A 22972-nucleotide genomic window follows, 5' to 3' on the forward strand; every position below is an offset into this window, starting at 1 on the left:
CAACCTAAACCCCCCGCCTCTTCAAGTCCGCAATTCTCATTGTTTATTTAAGGTAAGCAACTTTTCTATTCCTTTGCATATTTGTATCTATATGATTGTGTATTAATCTTTGAACTGTATGTAGTAAACGGGGACATATCAAATCTTTGGTGTATTGCTTTCTAAGTGTTGTGGTGATGAAGACAACGTTTCTCTTCAAATATTTTATCCTATTTAGGTTTTTGTACTGACAAACTTTTTCAATTTATTAATCATTATAACTTATGATTATATGATTATCATAAAATAAATTATATTTATCGTAAAAATTATCTTATCTAATCACAATTGTATTTAAAATAAAATGACAAGTAGAATATTTTGTATTTGAATCGATCTAGAATCTAAAATTTTGAAGAAATTACGCCCTTATAAGTGTAAACAGTTATAAGGTTATTTAAGTCATTTTAACAGGAAAAAGAGTTTATAAGCACTTTTTTTTATCAAATACAGCAACACCTTATTATCAATTTCAACACTTTATCCAAACATGTAACTGCTTATTTATTAAATTAGTTTCGGCACTTAAAAGTGCATTTCAGCACATAATGCTTATCAACTACTTCAAATCAGTTAATCCAAACAGGCTCCTTATTTAATTTCAAACTCCTAAATATTAGCTAGAAGATAACCAAATGACTATTTTGTCTAGTGTAAACTCTATTTTAAAGGGGGTAAAAAAGGCGAACGGTATTTCGTTAAGGACCTTCGTGCTTTTAATATAGTATAGATTATTTACCATATTTTTATGTTATTTTAGACTTAGTATGAATTTTTATATGTTATTAAATGTTATTTAAAACGGCGTGAAAAGACCAAATGGATACGGGATCGCTTCCGAATAGGGCTCAGGAATAAATTACAAAGAACACCAGTCCTGGCCAGTTACGGACCTTTACAGTAAACCTTAAACCACGAGGCTCCTCACAACCCTTCAACGACAAGTTCAAATGGTCTTGCACTGCTTTCTATGTTAATAAGCATGCTGAGCAGGAACGAGGAGTTCCTAGATTAGTCATTAACTACAAGCCCCTTAATAAGGTGTTAAAATGGATTAAATATCCTATTCCTAATAAAAAGAATCTATTAAACAGATTACATGATGCCATTATATTTTCCAAATTTGGTATTACTCCTTCTTTTATACAATTTAAATGTGTTCCATTATCAAATACAACAACAAACTAAGTTAAACTCCTCATATTCAATATAGTATATATTTATAGACATACCTTTCCTAGTACAAAAAAAATGCACAGTTGTTTTAAATAAAGAAAAGGGTAATTTCGTCATAATGAAATGGCCAAACCAAGTACACCTCTCACACCATCTCCAGCATCTCGTCGACCCCCTTTTCTCCATTCTCGAGAAAAAAGAAAACCCAAACCCACTCTTTTACTTTCGACTCTCTCTCTTTCTCCTTCTCATTCGCCCTTCTTTCTTCGGACAACAACAAGTACAAAACTCCTCTAATCCCATCTTTCAATTTTGGCCCTTTCTGCCCCTCTCCCAATTTACGTTACAAAAACACACTGTTTTCTTCTTCGATTCACAAAATCCAGTCGGTGGTCTAAAACCCCAACACCCCCTTTTCTCGTATAAAACACACACACGCATATAATGCTTGTTGATGTCTTTGAAAAATTTCACTCTAAACAAATTTATTCGTACTTGTTCTTCAAAAGATGGATGTGAATAGCAGGGCTTTGCCATTTCACATCGATCTTAACGAAGCTCCTCTTCCTTCACCTAGGGAAACCGAAAGAGGCCCCTTCTTGGAATATCCTGAACCGGCCCGGGTCAAGAAGGAACCGGTTGAACCGGGTCAAAGAAATGTTGTTCGGGTTTGTTCTTCATGTGAGTTGGGTTCTAGTCGTAGAAGTAGTAGGGACGACCACCAAGAGGAGGAGTGGAAATGCTTTAAGTGTTTGCTGGGTAACAGCAGCGGCGGCGGAGAAAGAGTGAGAGATGGCGGCGGCAGTAGAGGTGGAGGTGGCAGCGGAGTGGGCCTGTTGGATATTAATGCTTCGCCTCCGCGGGAACCGGAGGGGGAACGGGAACGTGTGTTTGTGGACTTAAATGAAGATTTGGTTGTTGCAGGACGAGAAGTGGAGGAGCAAAACCATGGGGCCAAGTATGAATTTTACTTCTTTATTTATCCTTTCTTTTCCGTTTAAAAACACAAATTATGGGTTTATTTTAGCAATGCATGTTGTATATATACATGAAAGGTTCAAACTTTGTGATTTTGACTTGTGTATCTTGATGTTAGACTGTGACTTTTCTTGTATTTGATTGGATACGTTCTTTAATTGTAAATGTTTGATAAAATCACAGTAATGTATTGGAGTAGTCTTGTTTTTTAAACGACGGTGGTGTTCGGGCCAGCTTGTGTGCACCTCGCCTATTCTATCTGGGGAGAAATCACTTATGGGATTTTGATAGTACAGGAGTAGTCTTTGGACATCCTTTCTATGAGCTTCTAAATGAATTCACTGAAATTTGTGGTTACAGTAGATTGAAGTGTGGATCGACGGTTCAATGACTTTCTGTTGATTCTTCTATATTTTTAACTGGAATTTTAGAAAGTATGAACAAGGCTATCCTGAAGTAAAGGAAGAAAAACAAAAGATTTATATTAAGATCTAATGACCACATTAGGATTCAAACTCTTTTTGGTTACAAAAGGTAAGTTCTTGTAGCTTTCTTAGCTAGGTTTTCATGGTTTGTCTTATGAGTCTTATAGAAACAGGGAATAAGACTCCTCTTGATGATTCCTCTGTCGATGTCCCTATTATATGTCTTTTTTTTGTTGATAAAAAGTCCCTACTATATGTAAATTGTCATATGTTTTTATTATTCGAGGGTGTCATCTTGACCAAAAAACATGGAGAGGGGAACCAATTACTTGACTGCCAATGTATTGACTTCTTCCATACTAAATGCAAGATATATGCCTATCGGAGCTGTGATATCAGACCAATTCGTTGTAGCTTCAAATTAAGTTAGAAGATCCCTGATGGTGCCTCTCATCTTTTAGACACCATCGTAGTCCCTTCGTCCTATTTTGTATAGTGTTGTTTCACTGAATTAGGAGTTTAAGATGTTAATTCAACTTAATATTATATATTAGTGGTAGTGGAGTAAAATATGAACGTAATGTTGGAAAGTTGGTTTGATAAAGAAAAAATTATATCAGTATTAAATTTCAGTATTTACATGAATTTGAATTGTTGATAATTATGGAACTTTTATAGAGTGATATTATTAATAGAATGGTGCAAATGTTTCCGGACGCCTAGAATGGAGCCGTGGAAATTTGGATATTTAGTCCCAAAATGTAGTTTTTCTTTTCTCTCGCTCTTCCTAACTATTTAAGGGTCTCCCTACCTGCATGTATGAGGTATCTTTCAGGTACTTGCAAAGGTAGTCATAAAGCTAGATAAAAAGAGGAGAAAATTTCTTTTGGATGACAATGTTATTAAAAGTCATCGCCTCATGATGCAAAGCGAGGGGTTATCGCTGTATTGGGGAAGCCATGCGCTTTAGAGATGTGTGCGCTTCAAACAATGCCGTGCAAAGTGGTCCTGACATGAATCCTTGTGAAAAAGGTGATCATGGCGTGAAGCGGTCTAGTCCTCGATTCCCAGCTTTGAGGAGTTGGATTAATATCAATGCTATTTTATATTAGATGCTAACCAGAGTTATTTTAGTTGCACTTTTATCATTATATTGCTAAATTCATGTGTTTGGTAGTTTTTAATTTTCTGCAGCTTGTGTATTTCACTTTAACAGAGCGTGCGCTTCGTTTCTCGCTTTTCACTTTCAGCTTGATAGACCTTGTCTCTTCTTTGCGTTAACTTTTAAAATCATTGTTGGATGGTAATAATGGAAGAAATCATACCACTTGGAAGAATGAGATATAGTAATGTTAAGCAAGAAGGACGATGAGGAACGTGGAACTTCTTTTTGGGATAAGTAATCGAGGATTTCAAACTTGACCCCGAAAGTTTACTTATTAAATAGTTATGGATGTACAACAAAGAGGAAGAGATGATGTGTGAAGAATTTAATTAATTAAAGTATGGTGAATAAGTCCTTGTTGTACCAGAAAGTTAATACTTCCTATTTACCCTTAATGGCATGCTTTTATAGCCACAAAAATCTCATGGCCTGTTTTACACCACAAGTTCCAAACATCTTTCTTTCTTAAACTCTGTGTAACTTCTAAGTCCAAACCGTCAATAAAATGAGACAGAGGGAGTAGCTCACACGGGGTAGGGATCAGGGAACATATTAGAAATATATGACATGTATTTTTTCATTATCGTGCATTTTGATGTTGTGGATGGAAGGACAGTTAAGTTGGTGGCATAATTCCTGGCTAGGCCATACCTCCTAAAGAGCAAGTTATTAGTTTTACTTTGAACATCATGGAGGTGACCACTGCTTAGTGTAGTTCAGAAATGGGTGGGACTGGGTGGGACTAATATTCTAGAAGGAATTGATTGTTTGTTTGACTGAGAAATTGAGGTGCTGGCCTCTTTGAATTAAGGAGTTAGTTCAGGGTGGATTTTATCGATGAATCATTGTCATAGATCGCACATTGTACTGGCGGATTCTCAGTGCAATCATGCTATAAACATCTAGATTGAGGAATCTGCAATGTCCGACAATGGCCTTAGAAAATGATTTGGTGAGCTAAAGCTTGAGAAGGTTGCATGTTTTTGTTTGGTGTTGGCTCTTATGCATGTCTTACTCAAAACAATGCAGAAAAGGTGAATGTAGATTTGTAGAAGATGCTTCTTCTGTGCAGAAGAAATTGAGGATAGCAAGCACCATCTTTTGCATTGTCCTAGACAATTGTGGAACAATATCAAATATATTTTGGGCTGAGATGGGTAATGTGCCAATGACTATGCAGGAATATTTTTGCTGCCTGCATAAGATGTAAAAATAACTGAGGAAATTATGAGAACAGTCCCAGGTTGTGTGCTAGGTGGCATGGATGGGAGGAACCATAGAGAGTTGTTGCATGTAAGCAATAGACCATGAAGGTCGAGGGATAAGATTTCATATATTGTCAAAGGGAAGAAAGAACATGAGATCTATATTTTGTTCCAAGTATAGATTAGTAATTTAGCAACTAACCATGAAGGTCAAGGTAGAAGATTTTACACATTGTCTAAGGGAAAAAGCCTATCAGATCTGTACTATGTTTCAAGTATGGATTAGTAGTTTAGCATCTAGGGTGCAGCATAGTAATCTATGATGTTGGAATGAGGACTATGGAAGACCAGGGTTCAAAACTAACATGATTCCCCCCCTATTGTCTAAGCATTAATGGGTAGGGTTACTTGATTCTTACACGGGCTGTCCTGGTGGGAGGATGTAGGTACCCGGTTGAATAGTCGTGGTGGCATAATGCTGGCCCAAACCTCACCGTGGTTAAAAAAGTATGGTAGTAGTTTAATCTATTCGTTGACTACTTATCCAAGATAAATTTAGTCTATGTGTTCGCTATTTATAAGAGGTAAGTATATTTGTATCTATCACCCAAAAAAGATGAAAAAAGAAAAGAAAAGAAAAGAAAAGAAAAGAAAAGAAAAGAAAAGAAAAGAAAAGAAAAGAAAAGAAAAGAAAAGAAAAGAAAAGAAAAGAAAAGAGGTCTCCTATTTGTCACATGAAAATTATTATTTGTTAGCTTTTGGTTCAACTCTTATTGATCGGAATAAAAAAGGATTCGTTAGTTTGGACAACCAATGAAATTCATAGGAAATTCTCAGCCAATAATTATTACAACCTGTTAATGAAGAGAACAAATCATTGGGAAACAGATTGGCCTTGGAAAGTGATTTGGAGAAACAAAGTTGCTATTAAAGTTGCATGGTTTGGATGGACTGCTGCTTGAGAAGCTTGCCTCAAAAGCAGTCTTTAGAGGAGAGGTTTTTCACTGTGTAATAGGTGCTATCCGTATGAGGAAGAGATGGAGACTGTGAACTGCCTTCTATTGCTCTGCAGTTTTGCTAGACAGTGTTGGGAATTATTCTTCCGTATATGTGGGATCTCATGGATCATGCCTCAAAGTGTTTAGGGCTTTATTGTAGTGTTAGCAACAACAGAGGACACTTAAAGCATTGAAGCAGATTTAGAGAACCATTCCCTTGTGTATCTGCTGGACTATTTGGCTAGAGAGGAGTAGAGCTTGTTTTGATGGGCAGAGAGATCAGATTGTTAGAGTTAAAAAAAAAATGCTTGCATAATTTGTTTCTTTGGTGTAGGAGTAGTCTAATTGATAATATTGATCGCTACTTGGACTTTCTGGAGCAGTTAGAAAAATGTTGTAACTAACTGCCTGGATATTCCCAGTGGTGTTTTGTTACTTTTTGGTACCATCTTGGTACTCAATTGATGAACCTTTACCTTATCAAAAAAAGAAGTTATTTGTTAGCTTTTGGTAGCATCTCAAAATATTCTTAGTTGGATAAATATTGAGTGGCTCATCTCGGATGACTTAATTTTTGTTACTTCTAGGACCTATCCTTGACCATATTTGCTTTGGTGCTTTAGTGAAGGTGATTCTGGTAGTTCTTCTTGTGGATGTTTGTCCATTCTTGTTGCTGCTTCGAGCAAGAAGGTCATGTCTTCAATGGAGAAAAGCGACCTTAACTGCGTCTTTGAGCTTTATCTTTGATCATATAATGATGATCTGGATATCCTTATTAGCCTTCAGGACTATACAAAGTTGTTGGGTTGTCTAGATACCTTCTGTTCACTTGGTAGTAATTTGAATTATCTCAATTTCACTCAATGGGAATCTCCATCTTCCATTTACATGAAAATTCCTACTGCATCTTCTCCTCTTATTCCTATTCCTTTTTTGTTAATTATCTTTATTTGGTCGAGAATTAAAAATCTAAGATGATGATATTGTCCCTTTTTCGTTGATGTCTGACAAGTCATATGGATAATATTTTAGCTTTGGATTGTTGATCATTTGATTTATTTGCAACTAGTTATTTTTATCTTCAGCCATGAAAGCCAAAATGTAAGTAAGCTTCGCAAGTAATTAAGCTTGGATTCAGGAAAGGCATCTCTTATTGAAAGATTCTGGACATGGTAGCACAAAATTTTCCATTCCCTTATTTACTAGAGAGAATTCCATTTGCTTAGGCTTAACATTTCTTCTTTGGAGGAGATATTGTTTTGGATCGGCGCTCTTTTTCTCATCCATGAATTTGTCCACTAAGCAAGTTATTTATTAGAAGTATCGTAGGCGCCTTGGGAACTGGAAAAAGAAAAAAGGAGAGAAATGAGAATAGCTGGTTGCTTTATTTCCCATGTGAAACGACTACTCCATTTGCATTGGGTGTAAACCAATTGCCCAATGTTTCTGGAGTGGTTCAACTACACACCTTTTCTGCATGAATGGTTTATCTCAAAGAGGTTGTATTTTTTTGGTTTATTGGTATTGGAATGCTGGAAAACATCTTTCACTAGAAGTGGTCTGATAATATTGCATGCCACTACATAGCTTGGTACTCTTTGCACGCACAATTCAGCTATGAAGTTTATAATCTACCTTTGCGCCTGCTTAATTGATCTCGCCACTAGTTAAATAGGGTTAAATCATCCAAAATTTGAATCACTAGTAGACCATCAACATAGAGACGCAATATATTCTATGGATCTTTTATCAGTACATGGACAATTGTATAGTTTAACGGGCTTTCCAGCTTTGATCGTTGCAGAGTGTTGCAAAGGTGAAACTATTGCCCTTCATTTTCAAACAAAAAGGTGAAGTTACTGCCCTAGGCTGAGGATCCAGGAAATGCAAATTTTGGATGCGCAGATTGATTATGGCTGGCTGATGAGAATCAACTAGTTTAGTGCTGAGTTGAATAGGTTCATAATAGGGATGCAAATTTAAAGGAAATAAGTTACTTCAATGTTCTTTTAAGATAGGGTAGCAAAATGTATATACTCTCTACATTCTTAACATCCATTCCTTTTTTGTGCTGTCCAAAATCTTGTCCACCTTTTAAAAGATAAAACTTTTCTTTTGACACTCATCAATGCTTGCTCGAAACTCATGGAAAAAATGGTATCTACTTTTATACTATAGGACATGCATGTATCAAAAGTATCTTTGTCTCCACTTTTAATTCATTTCTATTTAAATCTAATAAATGCTGCTATTACCTAACACCGAGATTAAGGGAATAACAAATTGGATCGATTTGAACATAGAATGTCTTAATTTTATGAAGGGGCTGCAATATTTTTCTCTTCCTTATTCTTTTTTTCTTATAGGTCACAGAAATACATTAATGAGACACCATCGTGGTGTCCAGCCCATTTACTAAGTTATACAACAGGGTTGCAAAAGAAAGGCAGCGCCTTGCCGCCTTTAAAATCAGTTTGAGATTGCCGGCCGTTTTTTCCTGTTTTCATTCATTCTTTTGAGGTAGAATCCCCCCCCCCCTCTTTTCCCCAAGAAAAGGAATTCTTTCCCATCTCCTTTGCAAAATAGCAATGAACTTACTCTGACTAATATAGAGGGAGCAATCGTGCATTTGAGCATCTTGCAAATCAGAATGTAGATCTTATAGATTTATCTACTTATTCTGCTTGACACAACATTTAGTTGTGAAGCAACTATGTTAACTTATTTCTTTAAATCTAGTGTTCTATAAAATGAAAGTTATGCTTACAAATCCTTTAGCAGTAATTTTTTTTAATCTCAATTTGTTCGGAATAATACGGCTATATATGCAATGTTCCTTGACAGTTTTCAACAAGGTTTGAGGGTGTTATTCTTTCGTTATGATTGTGTACAAGCTGTTATACAGAAATTTGTCTCTTTCTGCTGTTGTCTTCTTTGCTATTTTGCCATAAATCATATTAACTCTTGCTGTAGAAGGTATTCTATTTATTGTCACTCTGCAATGCTAATGATTGAACCATGAGAACTTTATTGTTGGTGGTTCAAATACTGAAGGCAAAGTCACATTTCACCTAGGACTGAGTGGACTCTGCTACAACCCTTTCAAAGACAACTTTGCTTGTGAAAAATTGTTGATCAAAAAGAATTTGCTCATGAAAGAATGGATATAAAACATTTGTGTAGCCGATTTAGAAAAAGATGTAAAACATTTCAGTAACATGAGACATAGAATCTGAGACTCATGCTCATCAAGAAAACGAGCAAGCTGTGTTTCCAGGTTTGATATTTTAAATCCTTCTTACCCTTTTTTGGGGGGGGGGGTGGAATATTTACAGACTTCAATATTTATCATCTTATCACCGCTGTGGTGCTCCTGATCATCTCCACTTCTAAAATTCTATGTTTCAAAATTACGAAGTTGATGTCTAATATTTACTAAGTTATTCTGTTCTTTCTTTTCCTTTGCCTCAAAGGGTTAAAGGGCACCAGAATGAATCTATATACTTAAGCTTTATTTACTTCTATGTGTTCCTTTCGAGAGAAAAGTGAGCTCTAATGTTGAATAAGGACTAGGCGTATCCATGTGGCAATGAGGACAAAAACATGCTTTTATCAGTGAATCTGTCCTATATAAAGTACACGGACTTTTTACTTGTTTTGCTTGCTTGTTGGCTTAAGGAAATTGGCACATAAAAGTGCCTCTACTGAAACACGAGTAAAAGGAATTAAAATTTATTTCCTTTTTGAAGAAGAAATTTACTTGTATTGCTTGATTCCTTACTCTTTCTTCCATTAAAAGCGGAACACAGACTTAGAAGTCCGATTAAGTGGTGACTTACATTTATCAAAAACAGAAAAGGAAAAAAGAAAAAGAATATATGGTAATGGTATATCTTACTATAAAAGATATCGTTCTTAAAGGCTTTTCCTTAAACTTCTAACAGACAAGGTGCACAGTTGTGCTTTGGTTTAAGAAATTGTAGCTTAGTCTGAAATACGTGGGTTGCTTAACTTATGCAGCTCCATATCTTTTTTTTTCCTTTCCCTTTCTTGATAATCGAGAGTTCCCCGAGGACAAGTGGTGCACGTTTCGAAACTTGGTGCATAATGAGCTTGCCCCTCTACTTCTCCACTTATATATTGGCTTTTGTCTGCAACTCGGTTCGAACCCATAACGAGTGCCTAATCAACGTATCACGCGCTATGATCTTACCATAATGTCGCACCTAAGATTTGAACCTGGGACCTAGAGCAATTTTATAACTATTTTGTTTGTGCATACTGTAGGGTAAGCAGGCAGTAGATGCTATACCTTCTCTTGCACTCTTTTCTTTTATCTCCTCAATAGATTCTTTTGTCTTGACTAGAGCTCATTGACATTCTCTCCCCTAGCATTTCTCTATTTGGTTGATTGAGTTACATTTGTGGAGAGCGATATCGTTCTATAGCTCCTTTAGTTGTGTGTACAATCCTGTATGCAAGGTTTTTCCCTTTTTTGTAAAATGGTGTTAATAACTTGAATAAGCTTTTTGTGGCTGATTGCAAAAAACTCTTCAAATTTAGTTCTTTAGGAAGTGAAAATTGTCATCTCTTCTTATTCTTACATGTGATTGAGTGGGTCATTACTACTTGGCTTTGAAATTGTTCGATGCTTCTAATTTTGGTATGTGTTTCTATGACCGTCAGATCAGAAACCGTTACCAAGTTATACCTTATATAGGTTGTACCCAAAGGTGTGGCTTAGCGGTCAATCAAGTGGGTTAAACCATGAGACATCAGGGTTTAACGAGTCAAAAGTGCTGGGCAATTTCGTGCCATCTGCCTAAGCCCTAAGCATACTAGCTTGGACACCACTGTTATAAAACAAAGTTATACCTTATATAGGTAGTGGTGGAGTCGGTGAAAGTACGAGTCAATGACCAATATGCTTGCAGATTGATCTAGACTCATCCTTTGTACATGCACATAATGCACCTTTCTTTGATATGCATACCACCTTTATTATCATGTTTAATTGAAACTCTTTCTATTTGTTGGAGAGTAAACTCTTTGTTATGGTAGCAATTGAATTCCCTGTCTTCTGCTTTTGGATGTGCGAAAATAGTATTTACTTCCATTTGCTTATAGATGTAAAGTTTTTGTCAGATATTCTTTTTGGATGGTTTCAGTAATTTTGGAGAATTACTAAATGTGAGATTGATCTAATTAAAAGAACATGGAACAAAATAAAGGTTCCTCAGTATGTTATTGTACAATAATCCACGTCATTAACATTTCCCAGATTTGCTGTATGGAGGCACAAGCAGGTCCATTCTTTTATTCTTACTACCAAGAGGTTCAGTTGTGTTTTAGAGAATATTGATTTTTTCTGCACGGATATTTTTGCCAAACCATGAAGAAGTTAATGTCTTCCTTGACGCTACTCCTTCTGTCTTCTTTTTTTATTTATCATGTAAATGTACTCCTTCTGTCTTCTTTCTCCAACTTTAATGACTTGGCTGCATAAAGTAACATTTAACTTCTGTTTGCGTTAATCTTCCTATCTTAAATCTAGTTGGATTGGTAATGTATTTGGATATTTAAGTGTGATTTTTCATAATATCGAAATGCGGTAGAGCAGGTTTATCTAATGCTTTGAATTCATTTTTTTTCCTGGGCGTGCTGCTTTAGGAGTAACTGGGACATTTTAATTGATATTATGAATATTGTTGGTGTTCACAGAGTTCAAGCTATGAAAAGTTCCTTTTCTACTGGCCATTCCTTCAATGCCCCAACAAGCTCTTTTTTGGTATATAGGGAGAATGGATTTAATTTTCAGAAGACTTCTCTTACAGGGGATATTCATAAGTCACAAATAGAGGACGCAGTACTCCATAGACCTCATTCTGACCAAATAAACCTAAGCATGACTGATCCAGTATTGATGTATGATTCAAGGTATCGGGCATGTCATTTTACTGCAAAGAACTGTGTTCCCCAAAGTGCGAGTCAAGTTTATCTTCAAGGCCTTAGAGAATATATTGCTGGGATGGGAGGTTCTATAGGTGATGGTTGGCATGTCGATTTTAAGTATTGCGACAAAAGATGCAAGACATATGCAGTATATGTTGGACCAGATGGAAGTCCCTTTGAGTTACTTGATGGTGTTGCTCGACATTTGGGGTTGGATCACTCCATGGAGGTTGAGAATGGAGGTAATGGATTTACTTTTGTTCATGAGGGATTATCAAATATCCCAAGGAGTAAAGAAGCTTCAGGTTCTACTAAAGTTCGCAAGAGTGGACAGAGTCGGAGTTCTCCTGGGAGCAGCTTCTTCCGTAATGGTGGCTCTATCTTCAAGTGTATATATCCAAGTGTATGTTCATCCTATTACTTATTTGGTTTATATTGCCCTTCTAGTTTTTGCAATTCTAATCTCCTTATAGCTGGAAGAATCAGTTAGTTTGTTCTGTCTTAAGTACTTGGCAATATTACTGATTAACATTTGACTGTTCTTTCAGGATGTCTTTCCAGTTCAGTTTCAGGACTTCTTTCTTATTTCAGCTGGAAATATTGACCCCCGACCATCATATCACAGCACTAGCGAGATATGGCCTGTGGGTTACTTATCTAGCTGGCACGATAGAATTACAGGATCTTTTTTTGTTTGTGAGGTTGCAGATGGAGGTGATCCTGGCCCAGTTTTCAAGGTCAGGAGGTACCCATGCACCCTGCAGTCTATCCCAATTGGTTCAACGGTCCTTTTAACATCTAAAGGGGATTCTCATATTGGTGAAGATAATGTGGGAAATGGTAATTCAGCAACTTCTAGGCTGGTTGATGAGGAGAGTATTTCAATCCAGGTGATGCTGGAAGAATGCAGCCCACCAGATCTGAATAATGAAACTCATGCCGCTGAGAATCTGCAGAGGGTGAATTCATTACCTGGAAACTTCGGAAATATATGTCCTGGTATTATTGGTCAAGGGGATAGTGTAGGGGAATTTCTTGTGGAAGGGAGATCATCATCATCTGTGTGGGAAATGGTTTCCCAGACTCTTCTACATGCATGCATTGATGCTTATAAGCAAAAAGGTGTAATTCAATTCTGCTGTAGTCATGATGTATATAAAATGGATGAAAAAGAGCCGAGTGAAATTGGTTCATTATCCAAGTTCTCTTACTTAGGTGGTCCCTTCAATTTCCCAAGATTAGTGCAGAGCAACTTTGAGTTTAAAATTGCTTGTGAAATGTTAGTGAAGTGGTTGGAGCAAGACAGATTTGGACTAGAGGCAGACTTTGTGCAAGAAATTATTGAACAGCTTCCTGGTGTATCTGCATGCTCAAATTATAGAATTATTACTAAAAGAAAGCACAACACAACTCTGCAGACAGTGGGAAGTGGGTTCCTGCAGGCTAAAAGAAAGAATCACATGCAGGATGAGACGGAAGCTGTTGAATCTTTCAGAATTTCTGGAACACTCAAAAAGCATCTGGAAGACTCTGACATCAGAGGTCCTTGTCCTTCAGGAAAGCCATTTAGCGCAAAGATTCCAAAATTTTTGATAGGTGACGCGCTCCAGGTATTTTGAGACTTTCGAGTTTGTTGTCTACAAAGAATTGGATATTCCCATATACTTACTATCTTTTTATTTGTATTTTCAAAATCAAATGTGTTTAGGTTTGGGAATTCTTGTTGAGGTTTTCAGAGGTCTTGGGGCTGGAAGCTCCATTTTCATTTGAAGAAATTGAGGAGGAATTAGTTAGTCCATGGATAGACAAAACAAGTTCAATGGAAATGCCTGGATTTGAGATCCAGGATGTCAGAGAGATCACCTTATTAAGAGGTGAAATGGACTCTCTGTCTGGTAGATTGGGTTTTCATCAATATAGCCGATTTACTGGTCTTCTTTTGGCAAAACTTCATGGTCTACTGCTCAAAGCTCTTGTCACCGAGCTGCTCTCAAAAGTTGCTGTCTATGTAGATCCGAATTTCGGTGCAGGAGGATTCAAATCTAAAAGAGGCCGGAAAAAAGATGTTGACAATTTAGCCAGTCTTAAGAAAACTAGACTTGATATGCTTCCCATTAATGAAATTACATGGCCTGAAATTGCTAGGAGGTACATGTTAGCGTTGTTATCCATGGAAGTTAACCTTGAGTCTGCAGAAATTGCTTGCCGAGAGAGTGGGAAGGTTTTCCATTGCTTACAAGGTGATGGTGGGATACTTTGTGGCTCTCTTACGGGAGTTGCTGCATTAGAGGCTGATGCAATGGTAAGATCGATTCATGTGCTGTTTGTTATAGCACATGGTTCCTCTCTTGATTTGATGAGCTAAAGTTTTTGACAACTGAAATTTAAATAAGAACTTTTTGCTGTTTTTTTCCTAGTTTTCATGTCATCAAAGTAATTTATCTTCCATCACATTTCTCGATGATGCTATGGCATGTGTTGCCAAAATCTCTAACTGATTTCACATGATAAGATTAAGGCCCATATTTTGGACTTATCAGAATCTCAAGATGCAAGTAATTTTTTTAAAAATGCAAATGAACTATTTTTTGAGGCGAAATCCAACATAAGTCAGTCTTTAAGTGTTTAGGGTGTCAGTTTTTTTACTTGTGAAGGACATCAAGTAATTAACTTTTCAAAAATAAAAACATCTTAACTTGGAAAACTTAATGAGAAATACTACTAACCACCAGTTTAGAATTACAAAATATTTCAAGTTATTAAAAAGCTTGGTCAAAGAAGAATCTGTTTGACTCACTAAACAGTAACCAAGTTCCCCCCCAAAAAAGGTGGAAGTAGTAGTTGATTATGGTGCATTAAGAACATGCAAGTATGTCAGAAACATCTACCATTTCATGTGCATTGCTATTACATGTTTAACAAGTTAATAACAAATATAAGCTCATTCTGTGAAGTGGATTCTTTCTATTTGGTGCAATCTTTGGCATGATGTAGTTACCATATTAGATGAGAATATGTCTCTTTTAAGCCGCAATGCTAAAGTTTACGCCTGTCGCATGTAGGCTGTAGCATTCTCATTCTCTATACTGAAGGTATTGTCTATGATAGTTTATTGAAGTGTGCATAGCAAAGAAATATTGATAGTTGATTGAAGTGTTGGGGAAAATCACCCACATACAAGGTGCATACAGAAAGTATAGAGTCCTACAGAAAAAAAAAGACGTGGGAAAACGTGATTCTCCGGATAGAGCATCCAATCATCAATATCAGTTAATCATATTTGTTCCAAAGTGTATGGGAAACAGTAGTGTGCCAATAATATCCTCTACAAATGTTTGTTTTTCGGTTGTGATCTGTAACTTGAACTGTTGCATACTATTGATTTATAAATCTTTTAGAAGTGTTGTTAATACATATATCCTTTAGTTGAGTTCTTTTTCTACATTCTGTTGGTACTTTAATCTATATGGAAAAACTGTAAAGAGTAGATCTCTCAAAAGTTGTTTCTGCTCTCCACTTTTACCTTGTCTTGAGAGTTTACTATAGTCAACTTAATAGTTTAAGCTTCTTGCCAATGTTAAATTGATGCGTTTGTTCTTGTCATACCTGCTTTGTGTTTCATACCCTACTTGAAGAGTGCATTTGTTGTGTCCATTTTTGAGCCCATTTGGCTGTGCTGTCTCTTCTTTACTAAATACACTTGCTTCTCCTATTATCTGAGGTCTGTCAAAATTAAGATATTCTGAAGTGCGTGATTTCAGCTTCTTGCAGAGGCTACAAAGAAAATATTTGGATCACTTAAGAGTGGTAGCATTTTTGTTGCTACTGATGAGAAAGAGTCTGATGCCAAAGGAGCTGATGCTGATGATGGAAAAGTCCCAGAGTGGGCGAAGGCGCTGGAGCCAGTAAGGAAGCTACCTACAAATGTCGGGGCTCGAATTAGAAAATGTATCAATGAGGCTTTGGAAAAAGATCCACCTGAATGGGCAAGAAAAATATTGGTGCACTCTATCAGTAAGGAAGTTTACAAGGGAAATGCATCAGGGCCAACGAAGGTGCTGCATGATGAATATCTTGAATATATACTGAATGTGTCAGCTTTGTTAAACGACTTATTTTTTTTAATCAATATTAACTGAATGCAGAGAGCAGTAATTTCTGTCCTGGCTGATGTTAACCGCGAAAATACTTCGCCCAAACCTGAGAAGGAAGAAAAGGTAAAGAGTGCTAGCTCTGTGTCTGATATCATTATGAAACAATGTCGGATTATACTACGGCGAGCTGTTAAAGAAGATAAAGATAAAGTCTTCTGCAATCTTTTGGGGAGAACAGTTCTGAACCCTAATGATAATGACGATGAAGGGCTTCTTGGGCATCCGGCAATGGTATCTCGGCCTTTAGACTTCAGGACCATTGATCTAAAGTTGGCTGCTGGATCCTATGGGGGATCACATGAATCTTTCATCGATGATGTGCGGGAGGTAATGCTTTTAACATGTATATGTGGTCTCAATGATGCATTAAGGATAATATGAAGATCCAATTCTGGTTTCATAAATAAGATATTAGTTGCAGTTTGAAATTTTGTGTAATTGTTGGCATCTATGTTCTTTGATGTCTGGGATTTGCTGGATCATTTTACTTAGAAAGATGCATGATTAGCCCAAGTGTTTCTACAAATTTTCGTTCAATCCTTTTCTTTTTCCTTCAATATGTTTGATTTAATGAGGAGAAAAGTTCAAAATTGCTTATTCTTTGCTTCTTTTAGGTTTGGCATAATATACGGACTGCATACTGCAACAAGTCCAATTTGCTTGAGTTAGCCGGATCCTTGTTGCTGAAATTCGAGGAAGATTATGAAAATGAGGTTTGTTGGTCTTCTAGCCTTTCCTTGGGCTTGTGTTATCCTATTATTTTAAGCCACAGTAAGGAATCACTTTGCCTTACTTTTTTTAATGTTTGTTTTCTTTTATATAAGCATGATGTTTGTTCCCATTAAATAAAAAGCGAAATGATATTGGCTGAAGGTAATTCAAATCTTTAGTTTAGGGAAGGAATCCGCTCCAAGAGCTAGTCTTCTTTTATCCTAAGAATCTGATGCGGTTAGAAAGTGTCGTGGTAGTTCAGTTTGAAAGGAAAGGCAGTTGAGGAAGTCCCCGATATGTTAAGATCCTCTCACTAGTCTTCTTTATATCCTAGCATGAATGATTAATGTTTCTTGAGATTGCTCAACAAGCTGCAAAAGATGAGCCATATGGTACTAGAGTTGGTCCATTTGCTTTTTCTGTGCTTTGATTCAAAAACCTATGGAATATGAGATTGTTTTTGGGGATATTTGATTTTGAAAGTTATCCAATGCAGTGCAGCTTTTCTATGACCTATTATTTTGGTTGAGCAGTTGAGCCTTGCTCCATTGAGTGTGTGATTCAGCCTCTTCTTTGGTTATACTAGTAGGCGTGTTGTCATTCTTGTTGTTTAACTAAGCTTTGGCTTGCTCATTTCTCCCAGGTTCTTCCCTTAATCCAGAAAATTGAGTGTTCAAATGACGGTAGTTTAAGCAGTGAAGATGCAAAAGTGAGAGATGAACTCCTCGCTCATGTGAATGAGAGCTTACTTCCTAAAGCTCCTTGGGAGGAAGGACTCTGCAAAGTATGTGGCATGGATAAAGATGATGTCAATGTTCTTCTTTGTGATGGTTGTGATTCGGAGTACCATACATATTGCTTAGATCCTCCGCTTATTAAAGTTCCTGATGGGGAGTGGTATTGCCCATCTTGTGAAACTAAGGAATCACAGTCCCGGAATGCTTCAGGTTTTCAGATTCTTCGTCAATGCGTTAAAAGGAGGTTGCACAGGAAACTAACTCACAAGTTTATGGAGGAACTTTCTCAATTATCGAGAACCATGGAGTTGAAGGAATATTGGGAGCTTTCTCTGGAGGATGTATGTTCTTCTACTTTCTTCGGTATTTCTATGTTGATATCATAATGTTAGGTTTATGTTACTGTTTGCAGTTGGAAGATGTATGAAATAATATTATTGCTTGATCCTTGAAAGGATTAGCATTTGTCTCGCATGTCTTCCTTTTTGTTTCTGAGACGTCTTCCGAGTTAAATTGACTCGTAGATTATATTGGTAGTGGTAGAAGAATTTCTTAAAGTAATTATTGGAGTTTGTTTCAAAATGTATTCGACAGTTGAAATTTCACTCGGTAAATATGTATAACATGAGAAAATGCATGGAATTGTTAAACAAGTGCTGAAGGATTTGTAGATATCTGAAATTCACGTGTCATAAAAAATTGTATGGGTTTGTCTACATAAGTCCAGTTAGCACTGGAACTTGTTCACATTTTGCTTGGTTGCACTGTTTCTTGAATGTGTACCATGCTGATAGAAGGCTTTAACCTAAATGATGTCTCCACCACATAGCAAGTTAAGCTAATATGTGTAAAGAGGTGATGGTGTCCATTTGAGAGGTCGTAAGTGTAAGATCTGCGGAGTAAAAATCTTTTGTCGCATAATGACCACCGACTAATACTTCGGACAACTTTAAAGGCCTCCATCGAACAATTTTAGGAACATTGTTCCACTGCTATTCCTGTATGCTCAAAGCTTCTCCATAATCTTGCTGGCACTCGTGCATCCAGCTTTTGGGTTTTGGGGGAGGGGAGGGCTACTAAATAAATGATTTCCCTTGCAGTCTTCATTTTCAATGTAAGTCGCACCAAATGCATGCTTGTCCTTCGCCACTCCTGTTTTGTTCCCAGTTGCTTTAGGTTCTTCCCTAGCCTCTTCTGATCTGCTTAGACCACTGAGCTTTGTACGTACATATATGTTTAATGTTCAATTTTCGCTTGATGAATTGCAAATGCTAGTCTTCTAAATTATCTGTGTGATGAGAACTGTGCCTCGTGCATGAATATTTTCTTAAATTCTAGGATTGCGTACTAAGCCTAACAACGAAGTAGTACATGAATTATGTGCAGCTTTTCCTAATCTAATTTGACATGTACAATTTCTTTCTCAATGATGCAGAGAATTTTCCTTCTTAAATTCTTGTGTGATGAGGTGCTGAATTCAGCCATTCTTCGTGATCACATTGACCAAAGTGCCTCTCTGTCGGCTGAGTTGCAGCAGAAACTGCGTAGCCTCAGTGCTGAACTGAACCTTCTAAAATGCAGGCACGAAATTTTGACTGCAAGCCTTGCAAAACTGAGTAGTAATGCTCGGAACAGTGGAGACACAGGATCAGACGCATTAGCGTCTCTACGGTCCAATGACTGTAAACTGAAGGTGCAGGAGCCTGACAGTGGCAGCCATAACTCGTCGATCTCTGGTGGTTGCAAACAGCTGGATAATGGCACTCAACAAAATGAGTGTAATGATTACAGCAAACAACCCTGCTTGTACAGCTCAAAAAGTATTCAGGACAAAACTTCTGCAAGCGGCAGCAATCAAATTAGAAACTCTCCTGATTTGATCAACCATTTACATCAACAGCAGTCTTTGAAGGAGAATACTGGGTCTAAGAATACTTCTTCCCATGCAAAATGTGGTGCCACTGAAGCTAGTTTGCAAAATGACTTGTTCATTTCTACCCCCCAACAAGAAAATGACCAAATTCCCGGCAATTGTTTGGAGTCGGCACAAAATAGTTCAAACGGTCTAGTGCCGTCTGCTGCTCACTTTGTGTCTGGCAATACTTTGTCAGGCTCCATCAGCAACCATATGGTTGAGCACACACCTACTACAAAATATAGCCGTCAGTGTTCCATACAAGCTGACCCAAATTTGGCCCAAGCGTACCTTCTTGAGATATCCGCTCTGAAGAATGAGATTCGTGCTTTGGAGGACTCAATTGCTGCCAAAGAATTAGAACTTCAGGAGGTTTCTGTTAGGAAGAAATACATGGGACAGGATTCTGAGGGCAGACTCTACTGGACTTTTGGCAGGTCTAGTTCTTCACAGTTAGTAGCTAATGCAAGTACAAGTACACAGCCAGAGTCCTCTCGACATTTGTGGTCTTATGGTGTAGAAAGTTCAAGACAAAGTGGTATTTTAGATTCATCTGCTCCTTGGGAGAATATGGGCATGCCTAATCTTGGTCAGTGGACATCTTATCAATCTGATGCTGAGATTGAAAAACTTCTTGGATGGCTAAGAGATAATGATATGAGAGAAAGAGAATTGAAAGAGTCTATTTTGCAGTGGAGGAGCAATAGAGCCAAGGAATCCAGCTATTCGGAAAGTCATATGCATAACAAGGTAAGAGAGAGCACTTCTGTGCCCTCTGAAGATTCTGGTTCCTGTTTCAGTTCTGATTCTCTCATCAGCAGAGCCGTTACTGCAATTAAATTGAAAATTAGTGGTTGCTTAGCAGAGGAGGAAACAGATATCTGTAAAGATATGGGTGTCAAAGTGAGAGTCTCCTGTGATGGTGGATTGTACAGGTGCGAGTGTCTAGAACCATTATGGCCGTCTAGACCTCATTGTCTCTCATGCCACCAAACGTTTTCCACTGCTGAAGAACGCCTGAAGCATGCAAATGACAAGTGCAGGATTGGTTCAACCTTTCAGGGCAGGGGGGAAACAAATGAACGACCCAGCAAGCGGAAAAGAATAGCAAAAAATGAAACACTGCAGGATGATTCTTTGAGCAATATTGATGTTTCTCAAGCTTCTAAGAGCAAAAAGCTTGGTAATGATGAAGCATCTAGGAGGGACAAGCATCTTAATGCACCAGCTCCTGCTGAGAATCAAACCAAACAAGATTGTCCATTTAAGTTTGAGGAGATCAAAGGACAGTTCATCACTCAGAGGTCACTGAAGGAGCTGGTAAAGGACATAGGACTCATTGGATGTAATGGTACACCATCATTTGTTCCATGTGCATCCCCGTATCTCAGTGATCCTGCCCTTGGATTGATCTCCCAAAGGGAAGATCAGGTATGTGCAGGAAATTCTGCAGATTTGCTGTCTTCAGAGCAGGAATCACAAAGTGGAGCCAATATTTCTTGCACTAATAACTTAAATATCTCAGACAATCCAAATTGTAGTAAAAATGGCTTAGCTGAGGTGGGACCAATGTCCGAGAGATTAAATTCTGCAACCAAGAGGGGAAGAGATCAGTTTTCTTTTACGAAGGATAAAATATTTGATTTTGGGGCTAATAAGTACTTTGTTATTCCGGAATTCTCTCTACATCCTTTAGTAGGCCGGGCTTCTGAAATTTTACAGTGTCTTAAAATCAACTTGCTTGACATGGATGCGGCTTTACCTGAAGAAGCTTTGAGAGTGTCAAGGTCACAATCAGAGAGAAGACGTGCATGGCGTGCTTTTGTGAAATCTGCAGCTACAATTTATGAGGTAAATGTTTTACTCTTTCTACTGAAATTAGATTGTATGATAAGATTGAGTATGTGCATATTAAAAGAAAATGTAATACAGCACGGGATGTGTTGTAGGCACATGTCACTAGTTTGCATTCTCTGTATTTAAAAGAAAAGGGTAGAGGGAGCATTATAAACCGTATTTCAAAGCTGGAAGCAGAAGATTTCTTGATTATCAAATAAGAAAGGAAGAGGAAGAAGAAGAAGAAGAAGAAGAAGAAAAGTTGTGTTCCTAGATATAAACAGAATATATTTTGCTAAATCACATAATAATTTCTTTGTTAGATAAACCTCTCAGCGAATTTCTCTGCTTTCTTCTTTTTGGTCCCAAAAATCTCATACTTAAGATTGCTCATTTATGTCCTTCAGATGGTCCAAGCCACAATAATTCTAGAGGACACCATCAAAACTGAGTATTTGAGAAATGAATGGTGGTATTGGTCATCACCTTCAGCTGCAGCAAGAATCTCGACACTCTCAGGGCTCGCTCTCCGTGTGTATGTCTTGGACTCTGCTGTTTTGTACAAGAAACTTCCATGTCAAGATGCTTCGGAGACGGATTGCAAAGAAGAAAGAGAACCTCCTCATACTTCTGTCCCCACAAACACAGGCAGCCCTTCAAGGCAAAAGCTGCTCGACTCAGAGCCTGCTGAGACTTCGAGACCCAAGGGCACCAGGACAAGTAAGAGGAGAAAAGATTCAGGTGGGTAAAACTGGAAACAGGCTTCAGGTTTGCAGAAAATGAAGCAGAACATTGTGATCTGCAGTTTTACCAAGGAATTCACTGTACCCTTATCTATACCAGCCAGGCCAATGCCTGTACAGCGGTTGAAATGATTTAAGCAGAAAGGACTTGCATAAGGGGTGCAGCAATTCTATCCAAAACTGCGGGAGCAGCTGTACACTAACTCTATGTATTGTTTGGCAACTCGAAAGATGCTGTTTTGCTCTTGAATTGGGAGACCAAATTCTTGCTTTGAAGGAGGAACAGAGACTTCTTTCGACACACAGCCTCTCTCCGCGTATACATGTAAAAGGCCTTTATGCTGATAAAATTGTGCATTATGGGCTTTCATCATACTCTTGAGATACAGATTTGGGAGGTGGGGTGTTAAACAGTTCCACCTGATGTACATAGAAAAGCAAGTTTGAGCAGTTGTTAGTCCATATTGTAAATAAGTTTTTTATATAGACAAGTCATGTTGTTCATCAGATGCCTTCCTGATAAATGAAAAGGCAACAAGTCTTCTGATATCATACTATCAGCTCTATCTAGACATAGCAAAAAAAGAGAGGAAGTTTTCTGGAAGTGTAATCCTGTAAATGGATAAGTGCTGCTTCTTTCCCCCGTGTTTTACCTTTCGAAGGTCCAATTTGATTTTATTTTAGGTAACTGTCTTCTACAGTAATGTTAAGTGATTTAGAAACAAATAGACGGGTATATATATAACGTATCATTCTACGAATTGATCCACGTTCAGATGAAATCAAATCTAGGCTTAATAAGACCAATGTACGTCCTGTCTAGATTTAATCATGTAGGGTCACAAAGAAACAAAAGAAGAAAAACAAAGGACATCTTTAGATTGCAACAGGAAAATTTGCCTTCTTTTTTAACTGAATCAAATTAGTCGCCCCCATTT

The 22972-nt window shown here is 37.5% G+C and overlaps 1 protein-coding gene across 1 annotated transcript; it reads left to right on the forward strand.

Moving 5' to 3' along the window:
- The first annotated feature begins 1366 nt into the window (after positions 1–1366).
- On the forward strand, positions 1367–22586 carry LOC104214743 (methyl-CpG-binding domain-containing protein 9). The gene is made up of 10 exons (XM_009764453.2): positions 1367–2173; positions 11708–12341; positions 12487–13548; positions 13647–14240; positions 15700–15993; positions 16084–16419; positions 16707–16805; positions 17447–17881; positions 18976–21306; positions 21699–22586. The coding sequence occupies exons 1-10, from the start codon at positions 1725–1727 to the stop codon at positions 22038–22040; spliced, it is 6576 nt and encodes a 2191-aa protein (XP_009762755.1). The 5' UTR covers positions 1367–1724; the 3' UTR covers positions 22041–22586.
- The last annotated feature ends 386 nt before the right edge of the window (positions 22587–22972 follow it).

This window comes from Nicotiana sylvestris, chromosome 10, assembly GCF_000393655.2.
Source record: "Nicotiana sylvestris chromosome 10, ASM39365v2, whole genome shotgun sequence".
Classification (NCBI taxonomy): Eukaryota; Viridiplantae; Streptophyta; class Magnoliopsida; order Solanales; family Solanaceae; genus Nicotiana; species Nicotiana sylvestris.